General features: G+C 48.9%; 1 protein-coding gene across 8 annotated transcripts in view; it reads left to right on the top strand.

The window, feature by feature from the left end:
• The window catches only part of HK1 (hexokinase 1), a 130910-nt gene that overhangs the window by 25120 nt on the left and 79899 nt on the right, over positions 1-25891 (top strand). For 2 of the 8 annotated variants that reach the window (XM_025395790.1, XM_025395787.1), the window contains exon 1: positions 21214-21381. The exons of 4 other annotated variants lie outside the window; for them this stretch is intronic. In XM_025395790.1, the coding sequence (XP_025251575.1) occupies positions 21319-21381 (63 nt within the window). In that variant the 5' untranslated portion in view covers positions 21214-21318. Of the gene's footprint in view, positions 1-18143; positions 18374-20554; positions 20604-21213; positions 21382-25891 lie in introns of those variants that run through there. 2 more of the 8 variants (XM_025395786.1, XM_025395789.1) reach the window with 2 other exon arrangements.

Genomic DNA, 25891 nt, shown 5'->3' with positions numbered 1-25891 from the left:
GAAGGGAAATGGAACGGTCTCTCCCCTCCTGTCTTTTCCATTTTACAGTCAGGCATGCCAGAAACTTGGCACCCATCTGCTCTGCACTTCAATATGGACAAGTTTCAGATCTTTCCTATCAACATATTCCATTTAGCCCCAAATCAGAGAGTTTCCTGTGCTGTTTGTGATGACCTACCCTCTTCCCTCCCATTCCCCAAGTGCACACCTTACTGTCTCTTTAAAGTGGCAACAGAGTGGATCTGAGATGGGTTGCTTCATGCGAAGGCGGTGAGGTATAGAATTTATGAATCAATTTGGGAGCAAAGCACAGAAACTCTCAATTTCCCCTGTGTCTGGGGCCATTACCTAGTCCCAGGTGAGGCCCAAAGCTGGGTATGGATTCACCTGGAGCCCCAGAGCTCTGCCCTGCTCCTCATTCCACTGATTGAATGTAGCTATATTCTTGTACTTTTGCAAATAAATAAGACTCGGTCTGCAGCCTCAAAAGACTTAATGACTGAGAAGTGAAGCTCAATATTTTTTACAAAGAGAAAGTTACAACATAGGTGACACGTGCTTTAAGAGCCAGGTGAGGGAGTGGTCAACCCCATCTTCAGTCCAGATAACAAAGGCTGGATAGAGTGATGAGATTTGCAGAGAGTCCTGAAGAAGAGGAAAGCACGTGCCAGGCGAGGAAGGGCACTGCAAGCAGAGAGAGCAGCACGTGCCAAAACAGAGCCTGCAAAGAACGGGAAAAAGCTGGGGAGACTGAGAAGGTTGGATGGGGCTGGGATTGGTTGTGCAGTTGAGAAACTCTGACAGTGCGGTCTGAAGGATCCTCTAGGCTGAGGAGTCATGTGATTACATTGTTTTCTGTCTGGCAATACCAAGGAGCTTGAGCTGGAGGAAGCCTTGGGCACCCAGGAAACCAGAGAGAGGGTAGGGGGCATAAGTGTAGTGAGACCTCCAGGGTGTGTGCTGTGCAAGATGATCTGCTTCCCAGTGGGAAGAAAGTACAGTTGACCCTGAAGCAATGAAGGGGTTATGAACACTGACCGCCCCCACACCATGCAGTAGAAAATCCGTATATAACTTTTGACTCCCCCAAAACTAAACTACCAAAGCTACTGTTGACCAAAAGCCTTATCGACAACATAAAGTCAATGAATAAATATTGTGTACATTTTATATACTATATTCTGTATTCTTACAATAAAGTAAGCTAGAGAAAAGAAAATGTTATTAAGAAAATCATAAGGAAGAGAAATAGATTTACAATTCATTAAGTGGGAGTGGATCACCATGAAGGTCTTCATCCTTGTAGTCTTCACTTTGAGCAGGCTGAGGAGGAGGTAGAGGAGGGGTTGGTCTTGCTGTCTCAGGGGTGGCAGAGGTGGAAGAAGATCCAGGTGGAAGCAAACTCGTGCAGTGCAAACCCTTGGTGTTCGAGGGTCAACTGGATTACAATTCCATTGTTACCAACTTTTTAAAGACAAATCAATGTTGGTGGCCTTGCAGGTACCCAGGCGTCTCACAATGAGGAAGGGTTGATAGTGGCCCCCTCCTTTATTTCCTGGACCATCTTTAGCATATTCTCAAGCATGGCAGCTTTAGAATTGCTTGGTTGAGGCCGGGTGTGGAGGCTCAATCCTGTAATTCCAGCACTTTGGGAGGCCAGGGTGGGCGTATCACCTGAGGTCGGGTGTTTGAGATAAGCCTGGACAACACGGTAAAGCCCCATCTGTACTAAAAATACAAAAAATTAGCCAGACGTGGTGGTGTGCACCTGTAATCCCAACTACTTGGGAGGCTGAGGCACGAGAATCACTTGAACCTGGGAGGTGGAGGTTGCAGTGAGCTGAGATCGTGCCACTGCACTCCAGCTTGGCCCACAGAGTGAGACTCTGTCTCAAAAAAAAAAAAAAAAAAAAAAGGAATTTCTTGGTTGGGTCAGGCACGGTGGCTCACGCCTGTAATCCCAGCACTTTGGGAGGCCGAGGTGGGTGGATCACCTGTGGTCAGGAGTTCCAGACCAGCCTGGCCAACACAGTGAAAACCCGTCTCTACTAAAAATACAAAAATTACCCGGGTGTGGTGGTGGGCACCTGTAAACCCAGTTACTCAGGAGGCTGAGGCAGGAGAAATGCTTGAACCCAGGACGCGGAGTTTACAGTGAGCTGAGATCACGCCATTGCACTCCAGCCTGGGCAAGAAGAGAGAAACTCCATCTCAAGGAAAAAAAAAAAGAATTGCTTGGTTGAAGTAGTCTTAATGTATCATGTTATTTGGCTTTAATTAGACTGATCCTCACAAAATAGGCAAGTGGTTTTAAAAGACTTCTGCATAAAAAATGTGGGTTGAGACAGGTGTGGTGACTCACACCTGTAATACCAGTGCTTTAGAAGACCGAGTAGAGAGGATCACTTGAGGCTAGGGGCTTGAGACATCCTTGGCAACATAGCAAGACCTCACCTCCAATAAAATTTTAGGCCGGGTGCGGTGGCTCATGTCTGTAATCCAGCACTTTGGGAGGCCGAGAGGGTGGATCACGAGGTCAGGAGATCGAAACTATCCTGGCTAACACGGTGAAACCCCATCTCTACTAAAAAATACAAAAAAATTAGCCGGGCGTGGTACGGGCACCTGTAGTCCCAGTTACTCGGGAGGCTGAGGCAGGAGAATGGCGTGAACCCGGGAGGCGGAGCTTGCAGTGAGTCGAGATTGTGCCACTGCGTTCCAGCCTGGGCAACAGAGCGAGACTCCGTCTCATTAAAAAAAAAAAAAATTTAAAAATTTAGTTGAGCATGCTGATGTGTGCCTGCAATCCCAGCTACCTGAGACGCTGAGGCAGGAGAATTGCTTGAGCCCAAGAGTTTGAGGCTGCAATGAGCTATGATTGCGCCCCTGCACTCCAGCGTGGGTGACAGAGTGAGACCCTGTCTCTTAAAAAGAAAAAAAAAGTAAAAGAAACTGGGTTGAAGCTAACACAAATGAACAATGAGAAAATATGACCGCTGATAATTTTCCTACCCCTGGTACAGACTATTCAGCTACATCATGGGGTTGAAAGAAGACAAAGATCTTACTAGATATAATGACAAATCAGTCAAAACATTAAAAATTAGCAAGGCTATTTAAATTCTGGTTTTACATATGATATTGTTAATGATGAGCTAATCACTATGTGTACAGAGTGCCTTGAGAGAACTAGCTAATGACACTACTAGGCCACCACATTTTAAAATAGTTCATCTTTATATCTCTTTATTTATTTGTGTATTATTATATTTTGGAAACAGAGTCTCACCCTGTTGCCCAGGCTGGAGTGCAGTGACGTGATCTCGGCTCACTGCAACCTCCACCTCCTGGGTTCAAGTGATTCTCCTGCCTCAGCCTCCCGAGTACCTGGGATTACAGGCGTGTACCACCATGCCCGACCTATGTTTTTATTTTTATTTTTTAATGAAAGTATAATTTACTACCAGTCAAACACACAAATTCTGTCAGCTTAATAAGTGTGTTGTTGTTGAGACAGGATCTTGCTCTGTCACCCAGACTGGAGTGCAGTGGTGCGATCTTGGCTCACTGCATCCTCTACCCTGTAGGCTCAAGTGACCCTCCCACCTCAGTCTCCCAAGTAGCTGGGACTACAGCCATGTGCCAGCCTGCCCATTTTGTTTGTTTGTGGGTTTTTTTGTTTTTTTTTTTGTCTTTTTTTGAGACGGAGTCTCACTCTGTTGTCCAGGCTGGAGTGCAATGGCACGATCTCAGCTCCTGCAACCTCCGCCTCCCGGGTTCCAGCGATTCTCCTGACTCAGTCTCCAGAATAGCTGGGATTACAGGCGCACGCCACCAGGCCTGGCTAATTTTTGTATTTTTAGTAGAGACGGGGTTTCACCATGTTGGTCAGGCTGGTCTCGAACTCCTGACCTTGTGATCCCCTGGTCTCAGCCTCCTAAACTGCTGGGATGACAGGTGTGAGCCACCACGCCTGGCTTTGTTTGTGTGTTTTTGAGGTGGAGTCTCATTCTGTTGCCTGGGCTGGAGTACAGTGGCGGCTCACTGCAACCTCCAGCTCCCGGATTCAGGCAATTCTCCTGCCTCACCCTCCCGAGTAGCTGGGATTACAGGTGCCTGCTACTATGCCCAGTAATTTTTTGTATTTTTGGTAGCGATGGGGTTTTACCATGTTGGCTGGACTGGTCTCAAACTCCTGACCTCATGATTCGCCTGCCTTGACCTCCCAAAGTGCTGGGATTACAGGCCTCAGCCACTGCACCCGGCCTATTTTTAAATTTTTTTTAGTAGAGACAGGGTCTTGCCATGTTGTCCAGGCTAGTCTTGGACTCCTGAGCTCAAGCAATCCACCTGCCTCAGCCTCCCAAAGTGCTTGGATTACAGATGTGAGCCACCATGCCTGGTTGTTTAAGAAGTTTTAACACATGTATACACCTATGTAACCATTGCCCAGTTCAAGATATAGAGCATTTCCATCACCCCCCAAAATCCCTTCACGCTCTTTTCCAGTCAATACTTCCCATTTCCTGTCCTGAGAGTATCACTATTCTGACTTCTATCCCCAGAGCTTTTCTGTTCTTGAACCTCATGTAAATATAATCATACATGGCCGAGGCGGGTGGATCATGAGGTCAGGAGATCGAGACCATCCTGGCTAACACGATGAAACCCCGTCTCTACTAAAAAATACAAAAAACTAGCCGGGCGAGGTGGCGGGCGCCTGTAGTCCCAGCTACTCCGGAGGCTGAGGCAGGAGAATGGCGTAAACCCGGGAGACGGAGCTTGCAGTGAGCTGAGATCCGGCCACTGCACTCCAGCCTGGGTGACAGAGCGAGACTCCGTCTCAAAAAAAAAAAGAAAGTAGGTTACCTAGCTGAGCTCAGTGGCTCACACCTGTAATTCCCAGCACTTAAGGAGGCAGAGNATATATATATATATATATATATATATAATCATACATATGTACTCTCTTGTGCTTGGTTTTAATATTTTTATGTTGCTTCATATATCAAAAGGTTATTCCTATGTAATTTTTTTTATGAGGCATTTTATTTGTAAATATGTATAACATCTCTAGAAAAAAAATCCCAGGATTTTCCTTCCTGTGTGTTTTTGTCTTGCTTCTTCACGGTTTATGATGCCAGCTGAAATTGTCAGTACAATGAAACCAAACTGGCCGATGGAAGCAGATTATTCTGCCATTTCTCTAGATCTTTGAGTTGCACATCAAATCTGGGGCTGATCATGCCACACTTGTTTAGACTGCCTGTGAGGTTCACAATGATTTTCCCAGCTCTGTGATCATCAATGATTTCAAATTCGCCCATAAAATCATGCTTCATCATCACAGTGAGAAACCAGACGATGACTCTGGAGCATGGCCTAAGAACCTGGTGTTTGTCTCTCTTTTGGGCATTGTTGATGCTCTTGAGAGCATCAGCCAGGACATTCACATGTACCACTGTGGTGGCGTGGAAAGATGGCAAAAACAGCCCTATGTGATTTTGTAGGTAGAAAATCCTAGAATACCCATAAAAACCTATTAGAATTAATGAACAAGTTCAGCAAGGTTGTAGGATACAAGATTAATATACAAAAATCAATTGTAGCCAGGCAATTGAATAAGAGGAAAGAGAACTCACATTTCCTGATTTCAAAACTTATAAAGCAGGCTGGGCGTGGTGGCTCACACTTGTAATCCTAGCACTTTGGGAGGCCGAGGCAGGTGATCACCTGAGGTCAGGAGTTCGTGACCAGCCTTGTCAAAATGGTGAAATCCCATCTCTACTAAAAATACAAAAAATTAGCCAGGCGTGGTGGTGGGTGCCTGTAATCCCAGTTACTTGGGGGACTGAGGCAGGAGAATCACTTGAACCTGGGAGGCAGAGGTTGCAGTGAGCTGAGATCACACCACTGCACTCCAGCCTGGGCAACGAGAGCAAAACTCCATCTCAAAACAAAACAAAACAAAACAACAACAACAAAAAACTTATAAAGCTACAGTAATCAAGACAGTGTGATACTAGCATTAGGATAATTATATAGCTGCATGGACTGATATTGAGAGTTCAGAAATAAACCCTTACATTTATGGTATAATAATTTTTGACAAAGATGTGAAAACAATTCAATGGGGAAAGAAAAGCCTTTTCAACAGATGGTGTTAAGACTCTGTCTCTACAAAAAATAATTTTAAAATTTGCTGAGAGTGGTGGCATGCATCTGTGGTCCCAGATACTTGGGAGGCTGAGGTGGGAGGATCTCTTGGGCCCTGGAAGGTCAAGGCTGCAGTGAGCTGTAATTGATCCACTCCAGCCTGGGCAAAATGATGGGACCCTGTCTCAAAAAAAAAAAAAAAACAAAAAAAAAACAACCGGTTTGTAGGTTTGATTTGTTTGCTTTGTTTGTTTGTTCTGAGATACTTTTACAGGTAGAATTCTTAGGGTTTGGTAACAGGTTAGATGTGGAGCCCATGGGAGTGGAAGGAGGTCAAGGATGATGACAGATTTTCAGCAGAGGTGATGAGGGGATAGTTCTACCTGAAACACTCTTTTCCTAGACACTGGCATAGTGTCCCTCATCTTATTCTTGTTTCTGCTCAAATGCCATATCTTCAGAGGGCCTTCCCTGTCCATCCTGTCTAAAATGAAATCCCTACCCTTTATTTGTTCAACCTCTGTATCAGTTAGGATTAGATTTGGCTGGCAGTAACAGAAAACTCCAAAACAGCATTTGGATAAATACATTGGAATTTTGTTTTTCTCTCAAATTTTAGAAATATGGAGGTAATTGTGGGGGGGGTGTGCTGATATGGGGCAGCTTGGTGACAAGGATGCTGGTTCTATTCTATTTTGTTGCTTTGTTTTGTATGGGCATCATTCCCAAATTTATCTCTTTTTTTTTATTATTAGAATAACACACATGTATTATCTATAATTTCTATGACCACCCAGCCGGTGCACTTTGCCCACTGCCTAGACAGAGCTGATTTATCAAGATAGAGAATTGCAATAGAGAAAGAGTGACTCATGCAGAGCTGGCTGTGTGGGAGACCAGAGTTTTATTATTACTCAAATCAGTTTCCCCAGGACTATTTCTCTATTGCAATTAAATCCATGCACCATGGGTCAGCAGTGCCCGGCCTGTAGAGACAGTAGCAGAGTCAACCTCCAGTCCAAGAGAAGTAGGCCGCCGCTTGGACTGACCTCTGGATCCGTCACCAGAGGGAGGTTACTGAACCAGGATTACCCTTATGGCAGGTAGTCATAAGGACAAGCTCCCAAACTTGTAACCACCCAACAGGTTCAGCTTGCCCACTGCCTAGACAGAGCAGATTTATCAACAGGGGAATTGCAATAAAGAAGGAGTAATTCACTCAGCGTCACCTTTGCGGGAGACCGGGGTTTTACTATTACTCAAATCAGTCTCCTCGAGCATTTGGGGATTGGAGTTTTAAGGATAATTTGGTGGGTCGGAAGCAGCTAGTGAGTCAGGAGTGCTGATTGGTTGGGTCAGAGATGAAATCATAGGGAGTTGAAGCTGTCTTGCACTGAGTCACTTTCTGGCTGGGGGCCACAAGATCAGATGATCCAGTTTATCAATCTGGGGGGTGCCAGCTGATCCATCAAGTGCAGGGTCTGCAAAATATCTCAAGCACTATCTTAGGCTTTACAATAGTGATGTAATCCCCAAGAGCAATTTGGGAGGGTCAGAATCTTGTAGCCTCCAGCTGCATGACTCCTAAACCATAATTTCTAATCTTTTAGCTAATTTGTTAGTCCTTCAAAGGCAGTCTGGTCTCCAGATAAGAAGAGGGTTTGTTTTGGAAAAGGGCTGTTATCATCTTTGTTTTATTTTTATTATTTATTTATTTATTTTCGGGACAGAGTCTTGCTGTATTGCCCAGAATGGAGAGCAGTGGCCCGATCTCGGCTCACTGCAACCTCTGCCTCCGGGATTCAAGCGATTCTCCTGCCTCGGCCTCCCAAGTAACTGGGATTACAGGTGCCCGCCACCATGCCCAGCTAATTTTTGTATTTTTAGTAGAAACGGGGTTTCACCATGTTGGCCAAGCTAGTCTCGAACTCCTGACCTCAAGTGATCTGCCCGCCTTGGCCTCCCAAAGTGCTAGGATTACAGGTGTGAGTCACGGCACTCAGCCTCATCTTTGTTTTAAACTATAAACTAAGTTCCTCCCAAAGTTAGTTCAGCCTATGCCCAGGAATGAACAAGGACAGCTTGGAGGGTAAAAGCAAGATGGAGTTGGTTGGGTTAGATCTTTCACTGTCTCAGTAATATTTTGCAATGGGCATTTCATATTTGTGGGTCAGGAGCTGGGACAAGCTGAGCTAGGTGTCCTGCCTTGGGTCATGCTTTCCTGCTCACGTGGTTGTTTGCGGTGTTGGGTTCCTTGTAGCTGTAGGATTCACATCTTGCTTCTTCTAAGAGGCCTGGAGGCTAGAAGTCCAAAGTCAAGGTGTTGGCAGGCTCATGCTCCCTCTGAATCTTAGAGAAGACCCTCTCTTGCTGGACGCGGTGGCTCACGCCTGTAATCCCAGCACTTTGGGAGGCCGGGGGGGGGGGGGGATCATGAGGTCAGGAGATCGAGACCATCCTGCTAACATGGTGAAACCTTGTCTCTACTAAAAAATAGAAAACATTAGCTGAGCGTGTGGCAGGCGCCTATAGTCCCAGCTACTCGGGAGGCTGAGGCAGGAGAATGGCGTGAACCTGGGAGGCAGAGCTTGCAGTGAGCCAAGATTGTGCCACTGCACTCCAGCCTGGGCAACAGAGCGAGACTTCATCTAAAAAAAACAAAAAAAAACACCCTCCCTTGCCTCTTCCAGCTTCCAGTGGCTCCAAGCGTTCCTTGGCTTGTGGCAGCATCACTCCCATCCCTGCCTGCATCTTCGTGTGGTCATCTTCTCTGTGTGTGTGTCCCTTCACATGGCGTCCTCCCTGTGTGTCCCAAGGTTCTCTCATAATCCAAGATGATTGCGGGATCTCCAGCCATCCAGCCACTCTGTCTGTCCTCCAGTCAGCAGGAAGGAGGAATGGCAAAGAAGCAGGAAAGCCACAGAATAGCCCTGTCTCTTAAGGGAGGCTCCCAGAAGCTACTGAGACACTCTCACTTTCATCTCAACCAGAGCTTGGTCACATGCCTGCATCTGACTGTAGGGGAGGCTGGAAATGGAATCTTTATTCTGGGGGGCCTGAATCACCTAAAAATTGGAGCATGGGTTAGTTTATTAGGACAAAGGGGAAATGGATATTGTGGGATATAGCTGTGTCAGCTGCGCCTGCTTTTTCTCCTAGTGCCTGGCCTAATGTATATTTAATTAGCCATGTTTACCATCTGTCTCTCCCAATCAGAATGTGGGCTGTGTAAAACCAAAGAAGAAAACTTAGGGACAAGTTAAAAAAAAAAAAAAAAAAAAAAGAAGCCTGGGTGCGGTGGCTCACGCCTGTAATCCCCACACTTTGGAAGGCTGAGGCGGGCGGATCACCTGAAGTCAGGAGTTTGAGACCAGCCTGGCCAACATGGTGAAACCTTGTCTCTATTAAAAATACAAAAAACTAGCCAGGTGTGGTGGCACGCACTGTAATCCCAGCCCCTCGGGAGGTTGAGGGAGGAGACTCGTTTGAACCCGGGAGGCAGAGGTTGCAGTGAGCCGAGATGATGCCACTGCACTTCAGCCTGGATGACAGAGTGAGACTCTGTCTCAAAAAAAAAAAAAAAAAAGAAAGAAAGAAAGAAAAAGAAAAGAAAAGAAAGAAAAAAGAAAAAGAAAATGACTGAGGCGAGTCTCAATCAATTTAGAGTTAGTTTTGCCAAGGATGATAATATGCCCAGAAAAAAAAGACATAAGCCGCAGTAGGATCTATGACCCACACTTTTTCTGAAGAGGGTTTGATGACTTCAATATTTAAAGAGGAAAGGGTGAACAGTGCGGGAAAGAGGAAAGGGAAAAAAGGGAAGGGTAGATAAAAGAGGCAAGGGGTTGCATTCCTTTGAGACTCTGATTAGCTTAGTGTTCCCTGAACCCACAGTTTACATGTGAAATGAGGAGGGTGGAGGAACAGTCAGCTATGCATTCATACTCAGTGAATGTGCATTTTTACATAAGTAAAGTAAGCATAGAATAAAGGAAGCAGTCAAATATGCATTTGTCTCAGGTGAGGGAAGGGATGACTTCTAGTCCAGTCCTTGTCCTGTACCTGTAATGATAAGCTGTCAATGTACATTGTTTGGGTGAAATTCAACAGAATTCTTTTTTAGGGTAAAGGAATTTCCTTGTGAGCAAATTGTGAGGGAAGCTCCCTGGGAAGGTATGTGGCCTACCTTTGCAGCTGCCTATGTAGGGCCAAAATGGGAGGTGTTTTGGGTGACTCAGTTCCCAAGCTAAACACTTCCCTTTGGCATAGGGAGTTTGTTGGATTTTTGTCTTGTTCACCACATTTCCAGTGACTAGGAAAGTGCAAAGCAGATTAGGTGTTTCACAAATATGTGTTGAGCGAATAAATGACAAGGAGGGGAATTGAGAAGAGTAAGTTTAAGGAGAACTTGATTGCATTGGAAGATACTGAGTTTCAGGTGCCCGTGGGACATATAAGACTTGATTCTCATAGGCAGCTGGAAATATAGTCACGAGCTTGGGAGGGAGATGTGGCTGAAGTCCTTGACAAGAGTGATTCTTTGGGAAGGGCACCGCGAGACAGAACTACAGAAAACAGCGAGAGAGGAGACATACTCAGCCCGCTCAGTGGAATCAACCCAAGCCAGAAGTCTCTACCTCCACCCCCCGGGGGAGGGCAACTTCTTCCATAACCCACTAATAGTCCCTCTGGCCTTACAGATCTGCCTTTCTGTTTGGTTTGAGAATTCCCCTTATAAAGGGACTCTGCAGAGCCCAGGCCCACTTGCCATGCTTTAGGAATCTAACCACTTGCCATGCTTTGGGAATCTAACCAAGCCACGACTCAGTTTCCTTGGTGCAGGTTCTTGGACCCCTTCACTGGACCTGAGTGAAATAAGAGAAATAGGGATAATATGGTAAAATAAATATTGCATTTTGTTGGAGTGACAAGGTGGGCTGGAAACACACTGCCTTGGCTTGGATCCCAGCTTTTCCATTCAGTTGCTGTATGACCTTGGGAAGGTCACTTAATCACCCCGTGATTGAGTTTCCTCATCTATAAAACGGGGATATTACTAGTATCCACCTTATTGGGTTGTTTTAAGGGTCAATCAGTCAATAAATATGTAAATAATTTAGAATAATGGCATATAGTAAGTTCTACCTAAGTGCTAGCTAATACTATAAAGCCAAATGTATTTAGCTTACAAAGCAACCATTATTTTTACTTCTCTGTTTTAAGATATCTTTTCTTTCAGGAAAGCGGTCCCCAATCTTTATGGCACTAGGCACTGGTTTCACGGAAGACAATTTTTCCACAGACCCATGTGTGTCGGGGGATGATTTCGGGGTGAAACTGTTCCACCTCAGATCATTAGGCCCTAGATTCTCATAAAAAGGGCACAATCTAGATCCTTTGCATGCGCATTTCACAATAGGGTTTGTACTCCTACAAGAATCTAATGGCGCTGCTGATCTGACAGGAGACAGCTGAGGCGGTAATGTTTGCTCACCTGCTGCTCACCTCCTGCTGTGCAGCCCAGTTCCTAACAGGCCACAGACCAGTTGGGGACCCTACTTTAGGAAATTATGATTACGGGAGATGAAAATCATACACCTAAAAAAGATCCTGGTCTGGCATGGTGGCTCATGACTGCTAATTTTAGCACTTTGGAAGGCCAAGTCAGGAGGATTGCTTGAGCCCAGGAGTTCGAGATTACAGTGAGCTATGATCATACCACTGCACTCTAGCCTAGGTGACAGCAAGACTCTGCCTCTTTTTTTTTTCTTTCTTTTTTTGAGACGGAGTGTCACTCTGTCGCCCAGGCTGGAACACAGTGGTGCGATATCAGCTCACTGCAAGCTCTGCCTCCCAGGTTCATGTCATTCTTCTGCCTCAGCCTCCAGAGTAGCTGGGACTATAGGCGCCTGCCACAACGCCCAGCTAATTTTTTGTAATTTTAGTAGAGACGGGGTCTCACTGTGTTAGCCAGGATGGTCTCGATCTCCTGACTTTGTGATCTGCCTGCCTCGGCCTCCCAAAGTACAGGGATTACAGGAATGAGTCACAGCGCCCAGCCGACTCTGTCTCTTTAAAAAAAAAAAAAAAAGGCGCCGGGCGCGGTGGCTCACGCCTGTAATCCCAGCACTTTGGGAGGCCGAGGCGGGCGGATCACAAGGTCAGGAGATCGAGACCACAGTGAAATCCCGTCTCTACTAAAAATACAAAAAATTAGCCGGGCGCGGTGGTGGGCGCCTGTAGTCCCAGCTACTCAGGAGGCTGAGGCAGGAGAATGGCGTGAACCCGGGAGGCGGAGCTTGCAGTGAGCCGAGATCGCGCCACTGCACTCCAGCCTGGGCGACAGCGCAAGACTCCGTCTCAAAAAAAAAAAAAAAAAAGGCTGGGCATGGTGGCTCACGCCTGTAATCCCAGCACTTTGGGAGGCGAAGGCAGGCAGATCATTTGAGGTCAGGAGTTCGAGAACAGCCTGGCCAACATGGCGAAACTCCCTCTCTACTAAAAACATGAAAATTAGCTGGGTGTGGTGATGGACGCCTCTAATCCCAGCTGCTTGGGAGGCTGAGGCATGAGAATCACTTCATCCCATCAGGCCGAGGTTGCCGTGAGCCGAGATCGTGCCACTGAACTCCAACCTGGGTGACAGAGCCAGACTTAGTCTCAAAAAAAAAAAAAAAAAAAAAAAAAATCCTTTCTAAGCAACGTAAAAACTCAGAACCTAATTTTTGTTTATATATTTAATTCGTTGACCCATGTCATCTCAGAGCCTAGGAACCCTGGCTCGATATTGACATGGACTCTGTGTGAGCATTTTCCAGTATATCTTGGTGCTGTTGATAAAGAGTAGGTCTGTAAAATATTTGAAGAGATTATTCTGAACCAAATATGAGCAGCCAGTGGCCCATGACACAGCCCTCAGGAGATCCTGAGAACATGTGCCCCAAGCGGTCAAGCTACAACTTTGTACATTTTAGAGAGACAATAAAACATCAATCAATACATGTAAGAGGTACATTGGTTGGCTGGGCATGGTGGCTCACATCTGTAACGCCAGCACTTTGGGAGGCCGCAGTGGGCAGATCACCTGAGGTCAGGAGTTCAAGACCAGCCTGGCCAACATGGAGAAGCCCTGTCTCTACTAAAAATACAAAAATTAGCTGGGCATGGTGGCAGACGCCTGTAATCCCAGCTACTTGGGGGGCTGAGGCAGGAGAATCACTTGAACCTGGGAGGCAAAGGTTGCAGTGAGCTGAGATCGTGCCACTGCCCTCCAGCCTGGGCGAGAGAGTAAGACTCTGTCTCAAAACAAAAAGTGATAAGGGGTTGTGGAGACCCAGGTTTTATACAGATGAAGCCTCCAGATAGCAAGCTTCAGAGAAAAGATTGTAAATGTTTCTTATTAGACTTAGAGAGTCTGTTCTAGTCTATCAGTCTGAATGTCTGTGTTGATGTTAATGTTGGTCAGATGGGACTGAATTCCAAAAGGGAGGAAGGTATAATGAAGCATGTCTGACTCCCCCATTCCATCACGGCCTGAGCTAGTTTTTCAGGTTAACTTCGGAATGCCCTGGCTGAGAGGAGAGGTTGATTCAGATGATAAGGAGGAGGGTGGGTTAGAATTTTATTTGTGGTTTACAATGCTAACTCTAAGGAGAGGATCGAGGACCTTTTCCTGGCCCTGTGAAGGTGGTTGTGTGTGAGTGCTGGGAGAACTATCCCAGGAAACTCAGGGTAACTGGTAAGGTGATTTGAGATTGCTCTGGTCCAAAAGATAACGGTTGCCTTCGGGGAAACCATTTGGAGAGCTGGCTGAGATAAGGAGCTAGTCTGAAGCCTGGGAAGGCCTCAACGTTCTGGTTAACCATTCCTCCTCCAGGCTACAATTCTTTTTTTTTTGAGACAGAGTCTTGCTCTATTGCCCAGGCTGGAGTGTAGTAGCACAATCTCAGCTTACTGCAACCTCCACCTCCCGGGTTCAAGCAATTCTCCTGTCTCAGCCTCCCGAGTAGCTGGGACTACAGGCACATGCCACCACGCCCAGCTAATTTTTGTTAGTAGAGATGAGGTTTCACCATATTGGCCAGGCTGGTCTTTAACTCCTGACCTCGTGATCCATCTGCCTCAGCCTCTCAAAGTGCTGGGATTACAGGCATGAGCCACCGCGCTCAGCCCAGGCTACAGTTCTTTTTGCCTATGACTCTTGTCAGGGTCAGAGGCAATTAATGAGGATGGGATGTCTAGAAAGGGACAGGGTGGGACTCAGATTTCCTTGGCGCTTCTGAGGAACTTTTACCTTCAAAGGGGAGTAGAAGCCTCTGCAGGGTGAAAGGAAAACTTCCCCTTCCCCCTCTGTGAATTTGCTGAAAAGTCAACAAAAGACAGATTAAGAGAAAAGGCATACATATTTTCTAATATGCATAGAAGAAAACACAGTGATTACCCTAACCCTTCAATGGGGTACAGTAGCTTATATAGCCTTTTATTTTTGAGACAGAGGCTCACTCTGTTGCCCAGGCTGGAGGGCAGTGGCATGAGCTTGGCTCACTGAAACCTCTGCAGCCCAGGTTCAAGTGATTCTCCTGTCTCAGCCTCCTGAGTAGCTGGGATTACAGGCTTGCGCCACCACCCAGCTAATGTTTGTATTTTTAGTAGAGAGATGGAGTTTCACCATGTTGGCCAGCCTGGTCTGGAACTCCTGACTTCAAGTGATCCACCCCCCTTGGCCTCCCAAAGTGCTGGGATTACAGGCGTGAGCCACCATGCCTGGCCATATGGCCTTTTTTTTTTTTTCTTTTTGAAGCTGGTAAGGAGATGGGGAATATGGTAATTCTGTAATTCTACAAGATTTTTCTGGAGAAAGAAGGGATCAGAGAATTGAGATTAACTTGTAAATGGCTCTTTTTGGAAACTGAATCAGCCAGACAGGCATCTAACAGGCATCTTATCCCTCTAGGGGTGGTGACATTCTTCAGTCTTCTTTTCTGCAATAGGGAATCAGATAACGGGAAGGGGAAGGGAAAAAATTGTTCCCCTGGGGCATCCTTCTGGTCTTTTGGTCTTTCCCCTTTGGAGGTGGGGCAGTCTCTTCCAGTGTCGGTTGATCTTTAAGGGTCTTTCACTCAAAATACTCATTACAGAAAGGAGCCATATTTTGGAGTGAATTATGTTGGTTTCCTTCACCTCCTTGGCACAGAAGGTGGGAAATGTGTCCCTGAAGGGTCAGGGCCTCTCTGACTGGAGATGAAAAGGTCAGGGTTGAGTAAGGAGGAACCTGGCAGGGGCCTTTATGATACCTGAGAGGACTAGGGCTTGGATGGAGCAAGAGAGGCACCGTTGGAGCAATATTCAGGTATAAGATTTAAGTCTTGCATCCTAGGCACGGCTCTTGCCTCATCCTGATCCTGGCCCTAATAAGGGGAGGCTTTTTGCTGGTAAATTCCAATTATTAGGAGCCAAAAATGTCAATGCCTTACAGGGTCCAGTCAGCAGTGTCAAGCAGTGGGCTGGGTGGGGCCTGGGCTGGCTGGAGCTCCCCTACCCTGTCTAAAGAGGGCAGTGGCTGCTCAGCTCCAGTGTATGCCGGGAAGGAGCTGGCTGAGATAAGGAGCTAGTGCCATGATGATCATGTTGCCACAGGATCAAGTGGGTCCTGTGTGACATCACCTTTAGGTGCCTGAAATCTAGATTTTATTTTATTTATTTATTTTGTAACTTTTTTTTTTTTTTTTTGAGACGGAATTTCGCTCTTGTTGTCCAGGCTGGAGGCCAATGGCACAATCTCAGCTCACTGCAACCTCCCAGGTTCAAGCGATTCTCCTGCCTCAGCCTCCCAAGTAGCTGGGATTACAGGCGCGCACCACCATGCTGAGTAGCTGGGATTACAGGCATGCGCCACCATGCCCGGCTAATTTTATATTTTTAGTAGAGATGGGGTTTCTCCATGTTGGTCAGGCTGGTCTTGAACTCCTGACCTCAGATGATCTGTCCACCTCAGCCTCCCAAAGTGCTGGGATTACAGGTGTGAGGCACCGGCCTGAAATCTAGATTTTAAAGTGAGATGTCTTAATTTTTTGTAAAGGGCAGGCACAAATTTATAAAACATCAAGTGGGCCAAATAAGATGTTATTATAGGCCACAGTTTTAGCTTGGCGGTTGCTGATTTACTGACCCTGTTATAATGTTGGAAGTCAGGACTTTGGGCAAATGAAAGAGAAAAGGAGATAGACTGAGAATGTGATTTTACAACTCCAGCCTCTCCAGGGGCTGGGTGGCCAGTGTCTCCGCAGCAGCCTTCTCTCGCAGGAAGTAGAACTGTCTGCAATGCTGATGGAGTCACAGTAACCTTCACCCCACCGAACTCAGGATCTGCAGAGCCACTAAAACCTGGAGCAACCGCCTTCAGCATCCAAGAGAAGCTGCTAAAAGGATTATGGGTCAATTCATTTTAGACATTTCTTCCAGATGTCCCCGTGGAAAGTTAAGGTCTAAATCAGTGGTCCCCATTCCTGGCAGCACCTGAGTTTCACCTAGGGAGCTTTTAGAAAGTGAAACTTGGACTGTAGTTCACATCAGTTCAGTCTCTGGGTGGGGCTTGGACATCAGCATTTGTAGAAGCTCCCTAGGTGGCTTTGGTGCAGTCAGACTGGAAACCACTGATCCAACTAATAGAAATGCTAGGTTGGGATCTCTTCCGGGGCATCTCTTTAGGACAGGCTGTGCATGACAGTCCCATAGTGTCAGGGTTCCAAGATGGTCTAACGGTTTAGGTACTGGTCTTAATTTTTATTTTTTTGCTCTCTTTGAGACCTTAACAAACTCTACAAGGCTGAGCGCAATGGCTCACGCCTATAATCCCAGCACTTTCTTTCTTTCTTTTCTTTTTTTTCTGAGACAGAGTCTCGCTCTGTTGCCCAGGTTGGAGTGCAGTGGCACAATCTTGGCTTACCACAACCTCCACCTCCTGGGTTCAAGCGATTATCTTGCCTAAGCCTCCCGAGTAGCTGGGATTACAGGCTCTCGCCCAGCTAATTTTTGTATTTTTAGTAGAGAATTTAGTAGAGGGGTTTCACTATGTTGGCCAGGCTGGTCTTGAACTCCTGACCTCATGATCCGCCCGCCTCAGTCTCCCAAAGTGCTAGGATTACAGGCGTGAGCCACTGCGCCTGGCCAATTTCAGCACTTTCAGAGGTCAAGGCAAGAGAATGGCTTGAGTCCAGGAGTTCGAGACCAGCCTGGGCAACATGGCGAGACCTCATCTCAATTTAAGAAAAAAACCAAAACACCCAAGCTCTACAACCTTCATATCCTCATTGACTGATTAAGTGCAGATAATGATATTTGTCCTTCTAACCTCACCAGGCTGTTATCAGGAGAAACGAAGCAATAAATGAGAAATTGCTCCGCAAACTGTCGATGTTATGCAAACACTGCTATTCAGCGTGTGCTCCCAGGTGCGGGAGGTACAGCTGTTATCTGTTGGAGATCATTTCTGAAGTAACATTCCTAGTGCCATGGGTCAGATGGAAATTGCTACAGGCATTCCAACTTAGAAAGCAGCCTTTATTGTCTTATAGGCAGGTGCGTTTCCTGGGGTGGCAGTCTGGCACTGGTCCCTCCAACCCCAACTTGTGTAGGAGGTACCACAGTAAATGAGTAGAGAGAGTTCAGGGGACTTGAAGGGAAGTGGTGGGCCATCTGGAGAGGGAGGGAACTAAGGACTCCCTGTGGATTGGGGTCTTCCTGAGGATCCAGGGCGTAACTGTTAAGGAGCCTTAGCAGGGATTTAAGAGCTATGGAACAGCAAAAAGAGGCAAATTATTAAGGAAATTAGTGAAGTCATTGCTGGAACAACAGAGAGGGAACACAGCAGTGCAGCATGGGCCCTGGCCTCAGGAAGCTGTCTGATTGGGGCAGATAGGACCAGCCCCCTAGAAGACAGTCATCCATATCAGTTAGGCAGTCATGACTCAGTGTTACTTATCTGAGGCCCAGGTTGCATGAGGGGTTGGGGGTGGGATGGACAGAGCACTGGCTGGGCATCAGGACTGGGTTGGAGTCCTGGCTCCAAACTGTACCGCAACCTGACACTGGGCAAGATGGCCCACCTGCGGCATCCCAGGTTCCTGTCCTGTAAAGAAGAGTCTGGATGTATATCCAGATGGACTGTGAGCACAGCCTGAGTTTGCCCTGTCGAGGTGCTGAGGCCTGGGAGATTGGGGTGAGTAGCTGTGGTCCAGGGAAAGTGGGCAAGCTGGGCCTTAGATGAGAGGGGATGCTTGGTCAGGCAGAGGTGAGTGGAGAAGGCAGGGCAAGGAAGGGAATATGAGCAGGGAACAAATGGAGTGGACTTGGTGAGGGCAGAGGTGGGTAAGTTGCCTTCTTGTGGCCAGAGTGGAGGAAGAGATAAGTGGGAAAGAGTGGAGTTGATTACAGAAGGCCTCGGAAACCAGGCAGAGATGTTTAAGTTGGCTCTCTCAGGAAGGAGGGGGCCATGAAGGGATTTAGGGAAGGGTCATGACATGATTATGCTGCATTTTAGCAGGATTAATGTGACCTGGTGCCCAGAATGACTTGGATGGCATGAGGTCAGGAGCCGAGGAGGACAGCTAGAAGACTCTTGTAATATTTCTGGCACAGGGAGATGGACTGGGAGTTGGGAGGTGGCAGTAGGTCAGGCCTAGAGACATTTCTCAGGAAATACTGACAGGCCTTGGGGCCTGGTTGCATTCATGGAGTGGGGAGGAATGAGTCACCTTGAGAAGCAGTTTCCCTCTCAAAAGGCCAGGAAAGAGAAAGCAGAGGCAGCTTTTCTGCCTGCAAACAGGACATATCAGGGTAACTTGGCTCTTCCAAGCGTCAGCTTCTCCCCGGCTCCAGCTCAGATGGGCGTTGTAACAAGGGGTTGGGCATGGGTGATGGCACTGGCTGGTGGCTGGGTTAAGGGTCATGTTTTTGATTTTGCATTAAGCTTTAGGCTTATTCAGCCTGCCAAGTGCCAGGCCCTGGGCTTGCGTGGAAGACAAAGCAATTAACAAAACCCAGTCCTCCATCCTCAAGGAGTTTCCAGCCCTGTGAGCTTGGCAGATCTGTGGAATTCAAATGAAATGGCAGTTGAGAACAACCATCTTGTTCTCATTTACTCCATTTTGCTTAATGGTCATGTAGGTAGCTCCAAATGTTTGATGTGTGCCAGAAAATCTCTCTCTTCCTGGTTTGTAATTATGATCCAGGGCAAATCCAGGTTTTGTCGGGCTTGAAGATTAAATAAATTGGTGCTCCCTATGGAAAATAATTCAAATATAAACATAAAAATATCACATTGCTAGGCCCTCCCAGGGCCTAGAAGGGTAGGAATCAAGTGAGAGCCCCTGAAGCTTTAACCGCATTAACTTCTCAGTCAGTTCTATAATACCTACCATTCCTTAAGTGTATATTATGTGCAGGTATTTTGCATACAGTATTACACAACAATCAAGGGGAGGGGAGGTGGGCATTAGAGTCTTCATCTTATGGATGAAGACACAGTTTCAGAGGTGATTCGAGATGCCCCTCTGCATAGGCCCTAAGGCAGGGGGTGGGGACTGTGACCTGGACAGGAAGCTCTGGCCTCAAGACTACATCTAAGCTCCCCCTTTTCTGTGGGTGATGGTGGCTGTCAGGCCCCTGGGATTCCTGAACCTAAGTCATCCTTCCCTTAGATTTGACTGTACCTTTGCTAGGTCTGGTCAAGCGCTAGGTACTCCTGAAGTCAAGAGCTAGGGTAGAGGTTGGGGGTTGGATCTCAGGGCACCATATGGTGCAGACTTGGTTGCAGGAAAGTGACCTATTTAGGCAGAGGGGGCTCTATACAGCTGGGACCGCAGCAAACCTTAGAGGTGAGCACCTGCTTCAAAGACTCACAGATCCAAGCTGTAATCCTAGATCTACAACTTCCTGGCTGTATAAAGCCCAGCAAGACTGAGGCCCCACTGAGCCTCAATTTCCTTACCTGTCCAATCAGAATAGCAACAACTTGTTTGTACATTTGAGCTCATTACATGTCATCTTGTAAGGCAGTAAAGCTCCTGGAGGCTTCCGGAACACAGAAACAATTAAGAATCCTAAAATTGCTGTCCTGGTAGCACCTCTAGGGATTCCTCCCATCCTACCCAACTTCCTTTGGGAAAGTAGAAGACACGGCACCTGGGAGAGGTGGCTGAACCGTGCCCCAAGTTCCAGTGGGCCTGGATGCCCAAGAGCAAGAGGAGGCCCGGAGGATGGGGACAGGCCGCGACCTGTGGCTCAAGTCCCGCCCAGAGGGAGTGCGCCCTGAGGGAGAGCCACTGGAGCCGGTGACTCGGGGGCGGGTGCTCTGGGGTGTCGCTTTAGGGTCAGCAATACAAATCTGCCAGTTGGAGATTAAGCCAGGCAGGCCGGGGAGGGGTGATGAACTGTCGCTGAAGACCCAGGTGGGCTGGCGCGCTCGGCCTGTGCGAGGCAGGCGCAGGACCCGGGTGCGAGGACTGCGTAACGTCCCGGGCTCCTGCTTCCGCCTGCTTTCCACGCCCACTTCTGCAAGTCCCTTTCGGCACCTACGCGTCCACCGGACGCCTAGGGGCAAGCCCTCATTTCCGAGGAATGGGACCGCCTTCCTGCCCCCGGGGCTGCCAGTCCCTAGACTAGCCCTAGGGGCTTCTCGTCCCGGCCGAGCCGGGCGGTGCCTCCTGCCTGCGCCTCGCACCTCCCCGCCTGGCCCGGCCTACTCGGGCACGGCGCCGCCACGCGTGAAGGCCCGCATCGGCTCCCTACGTGGGGGACGTGAAGGGTGATGTGGAGCATGGGGGGATTTCGCTGCGTCGCCCGCCCCCTTTCCGGCGCGGGAGGGAGCGGCCGCCGCGTCCCAGCTCCCCGGCCCGGACGCCACCGCCCGGCGCTGCAGAGGCGTGCGGCAGCCAATGGGCGTGGAGGAGGTAGGCCGGCTGGCGGCTGTCACCCTCCAGGGGACGGGAGCGCGGAGACCGGGAGCGCGCGAGCTGTCGCCGCGCCCCGGGCCGAGGGGGAGGAGCCGGGGGAGGAGGAGGAGGAGGAGGAGCCGCCGAGCAGCCGCCGGAGGACCACAGCTCGCCAAGGCTGCGGAGGACCGAACGGCCCCACGCCTGCCGCCCCGCGCCCCCGACCGCCAGCATGATCGCCGCGCAGCTCCTGGCCTATTACTTTACGGAGCTGAAGGATGACCAAGTCAAAAAGGTGAGCCCCCGCCCGTGCCGCCGCCGGTCCTGGCCGCAGCCTTGTGTTCCGGCATCCGCTCGCCGCCTCCGCCGCCTCCATCCTCCCTCGCCGGGCCTCCTCTGGGCCAGCATCGAGTTGGACTGCAGGGCGCGAGAAAAGGCTTCGCCTTCGATTCTCCCGGCATTGTCAGTGTCTCTGTGTGTGTGCGTTTTTGGGAGGGGAGCAGACGGGCGGAAGACCCCCGAGACTGGGCTGCCTGCTGCAGTGTCCTTGAAACGGGCCCTGGATGTCAGATAGGCCCCCGGGCTGTGCGGGGAGGTGGCCGGTGGGCCCTTCCGCAGGGCGTGTTTGGGAGGGTCCGAGCGCCGTGGGAGGAGGTGTAATCACGGAGATGCTGGGAAGGTGATCGAGCAGCAGGCGAGGGTGCTGGCCGGAGGCCAGGCCTCCCATATTTGGGGTTCTTGGCGGAGGGTGTCGGGTGCCCCGGAGAAGCTGTCACCAGACTCTCCCAGTTGTTTGAGCTGCTCGTTAATCTGAGGACGAGGTGACCCGCCCGGCTTCCTGGAACGGGGAGGGGCGGCTAGGCCACCGGAAACTTTGCTCATAGGCCTCGTGTCTGGAGCGGCACGTCTGAATGGAATTTTTTATTCTTCTTAAGCTGTAATTTCTAGCCAGCACAGGAGCTTAAATAAGAGACTGGTCATTCGAGTTGGGTGGACGCCTGACGCATATGCTTGTGGCATGCTTGTTCTAGCACTTGGACGCATGCATCCTCCTGTCTTGAGGTGTTGTTGCCTTTGACATCTTAGTGTAAAATACTGTCCGCTGGCAGGTCTTAAAGGTGTATCTGTCCCTTCTGTCAGCTTTGCTACTGTATTTTTAAGAAACGGCCTAAGCTGTAGGGAAAGACGCCCATTTTATCAGTGCCAGGTCTGGTCCAGGCTCCAGACCCACTCACCCTGAACGTGGTGACGTTATTGCTGGGGTTAGGTGGGATGGACTCACAAAGTCATCTTGACTTTGGAGTTCAGACAGGTGGAGATCTACAGGTGAAAGGCAGGAGCGACAGGCCTGGATTTTCTGCCGGGCAAGCCATAGGGTGTTCCATCCCCTTCCTGTGCATCTAAGGCGACTCCCTCATCTGGCACCATAGGAAACAGGCCTACTAAGCACAGCAACGATATCAAGGTCACCCCGTGAGTTAGAAACAGAGCCAGTCGGGGGGATCCAGGTCTCCCAGTTCCTCCACCCAGGAACTTCACCTGGGTCCTCCTGGAGGTCAGCTTCCAGGAGGGAGTGGATACTGAGAGACGAAGCCCCTGGGGACCCTGCTGTGATCTTGGATCCCATGGTGGGTGGGGACCGGGAGTGAGGTAGGTAGGAGATAGGCTTGGGAATGTCATCTGCCATTGTTCTTTATGGCTTTAAGCAATGATTCTGGGGTTGTCAAACCATGGCACTCAAAACACTTGCTCCTATGGAGCACCCTGGAGCTTCCTTCTGGCCACTGACCAGGGAGCCATGCTTACCGGTGTGTGCGTTTCATAAGTTTTCTCCAGTGGTGTTGTGCATCACTGATGTTCTTCCCATTGAACCAGGGAGACAGTTCTCCCGGCATGGCAAGAAGTGCCCAGAACAGGCCTCCTGAAGCCAAGAGGAGTTCACTATCCTCCTGCACGTGGTGTCCTTTATAGCTCAAGACAGTGGGCTGCTGGGCCGGGGGTATGCCTGGGTGACCTTGTAAACCTCCAACATTCACACCCACCACCACCCACAACAGACTGCTGGCTGTTGGCTGCCGGTGGCCTCCAGCAGCTGAGCTGGGCTGAGGTTTGGACTCCATTCAGTGGGACATGTTTCTCAGACATACAGTGTCTAGGGTGGGCCCAGAGCTCTCCACTCCCGCGGGTGGCTCAATTCACATCTATGGATGCACAGTCTATCTCCTAGGCCCCTTTAGGATTCTCATATTCTCCACTCCCGCGGGTGGCTCAATTCACATCTATGGATGCACAGTCTATCTCCTAGGCCCCTTTAGGATTCTCATATTCTTCCCTTCTCTCCCCCTAGAACCTTGCTGGAGGACTGTCTTAAGGCCAAGGTTTTCACCAGATATTATTTGTCAAGGAGATTCTTAAAAACAAGATGTTTGCCTGTATCTCACCACGGACTTCCTATACTGCTTTCTATAGGGGAGTATGTGGATTCCTGCCAGGGGTCCCCTCATTTTGCATAGTGGACTATGTAGCACAGCCATCTGTGGGTGTGGTCGTGGGTATGATTGCGCCACTGCACTCCAGCCTGGGGCTTCTAAAGACAGTGATGTAGTGGGTACTTGCTCCAGTGACCTACTCAGCTTTGCCCAAGTGTGCAGGTGCTGGGGGACCACATCTGCTCTTCTGGGGCCCAGGACTTCTTAGAGACCAGCTCTTTCCACCTACCACTCACCACAGGAAAGGCTAGGTGAAGGTGTAGGACCCCCTGTTCTTCCTGTGGTGCTGGACTCTGCCTGCCTCCCAGCGGGGACCTGCTGAGGATAGTTTCCCCCAGCGTGGGCAGCCATGATGATTCAGCCCTCCAGCTGTAGGCAGCCTCCGGCACTCTGGAGGCAGACCTGGCATCCCTCAGTAACCCTCATCTATCTTCTTGCCCTCAGAACCAGAGGTAGGAGAAGGGAAGGTGGGGACCATGCTAGGGAAGTTTTTGGAATTGCTTAGAATCCAAACGTGATCATGAAAAGGGTGTCATTTCTCTCCTCATTGCCTGTGAGGCACATCAGTAATTCAACTCCATAAAATTACGTCCTGGGTTGAAACAGTTCAGGTATCTGACTTCCCAGCTTGGAACCCCCTTATCCAGACAGCATCTGCATAAATTGGTTAATGGGTGCTGTTGAAGAGGGTGTCCTGGAATTAGGCTGAGCTAAGCGCAAAACACATATATTCCTTTCACTCTTCTAGTGCCTTTAGGAGGAAAGGGAGGCATATGTGTGCTTGCGAAGGATTCTATTCACCAGAATCCCAGACGTCTGCTAGTTCTGCAGCTAGAGGCTGGGTTCTTTGACCTCTAAGTAACTTTATTTTTTATTTTTTTATTTTAATTTCTTTTTTTGAGATGGAGTCTCACTCTGTTGCCCAGGCTGAGTGCAGTGGCGCGATCTCGGCTAGCTGCAAGCTCCGCCTCCCGGGTTCATGCTGTTCTCCTGCCTCAGCCTCCCGAGTAGCTGGGACTACAGGCGCCCGCCACCACGCCCGGCTAATTTTTTGTATTTTTAGTAGAGACAGGGTTTCACCGTGTTAGCCAGGATGGTCTCCATCTCCTGACCTCGTGATCCGCCCGTCTCAGCCTCCCAAAGTGCTGGGATTACAGGCGTGAGCCACCGCGCCCGGCCCTAAGTAACTTTAAACACGCGTCTCATCTCGCCAGCTTCTTCCATTCGGTTTAGCCATTAGGAGCTTGGAGCAGGGTGAAGGATTGCATAGTGCTCTGTTTGTTTAGAAAGGGAAGATGGGTCCAGGAAGGTCAGAACTTGGCTTCTAAAGAAAGATTAGACTTCCTTTACTCCACGCTTGTCAGAATGGTGAGCAAATGCCAGTGGATTTTCTCTGGGTGAGATCCCCATAACGCTAAGTGATTTCCACTAGTAGGTGAGCAAACAGGTGTGTTTTGTCCAATGGCTGAACTCAGGAGTCCTTGAGTACTTGGCCCAGGAAGACAGGGGAGAGTAGGCTGAGCAATTAAAAGACTGCCCAAGGTACATTCCTTAGAGCCCATGTGTTCCGGCTGCAAAAGCAAGAATTAAAAAAAAAAAAAAGGACTGATGCGGTGGCTCATACCCTGTAATCTCAGCACTTTCGGAGGCCAAGGCGGGTGGATCACCTGAGGTTGGGAGTTCGAGACCAGCCTGACCAACATGGAGAAACCCCGTCTCCACAAAAATACAAAATTAGCTGGGTGTGGTGGTGCATGCCTATAATCCCAGCTACTTGGGAGGCCAAGGCAGGAGAATCACTTGAACCTGGGAGGCAGAGGTTGCAGTGAGCTGAGATCAAGATCACGCCATTGCACTCCAGCCTGGGCAACAAGAGCGAAACTCCATCTCAAAAAAAAAAAAAAAAGTTCCCATTCATTATTGCTCAGAGGTGAGAGAGGTGAGAGTTAGAAAATTACGAAAAACCTGGCTGGGTGCGGTGACTCATGCCTGTAATCCCAGCACTTTGGGAGGCCGAGGCAGGCAAATCACGAGGTCAGGAGTTCGAGACCAACCTAATATGGTGAAACGCCATCTTTACTAAAAATACAAAAATTAGCCGGGCGTGGTAGCGTGTGCCTGAAGTCCTAGCTACTCGGGAGGCTGAGGCAGGAGAATCGCTTGAATCCGGGAGGTGGAGCTTGCAATGAGCCAGGATCATGCCACTGCACTCCAGCCTGGGCAACAGAGCGAGACTCTGTCTCAAAAAAAAAAAAAACAAAGAAAAAAGAAAATTATGAAAAATCTGTGGGTTCTTGCAGTGGCAAAGAAAAAAAA

Source organism: Theropithecus gelada, chromosome 9 (genome assembly GCF_003255815.1).
Source record: "Theropithecus gelada isolate Dixy chromosome 9, Tgel_1.0, whole genome shotgun sequence".
In the NCBI taxonomy this organism is placed as follows: Eukaryota; Metazoa; Chordata; class Mammalia; order Primates; family Cercopithecidae; genus Theropithecus; species Theropithecus gelada.
Note: the sequence above shows the minus strand (reverse complement) of the source record. Positions and strands in the feature narration are given on the sequence as shown.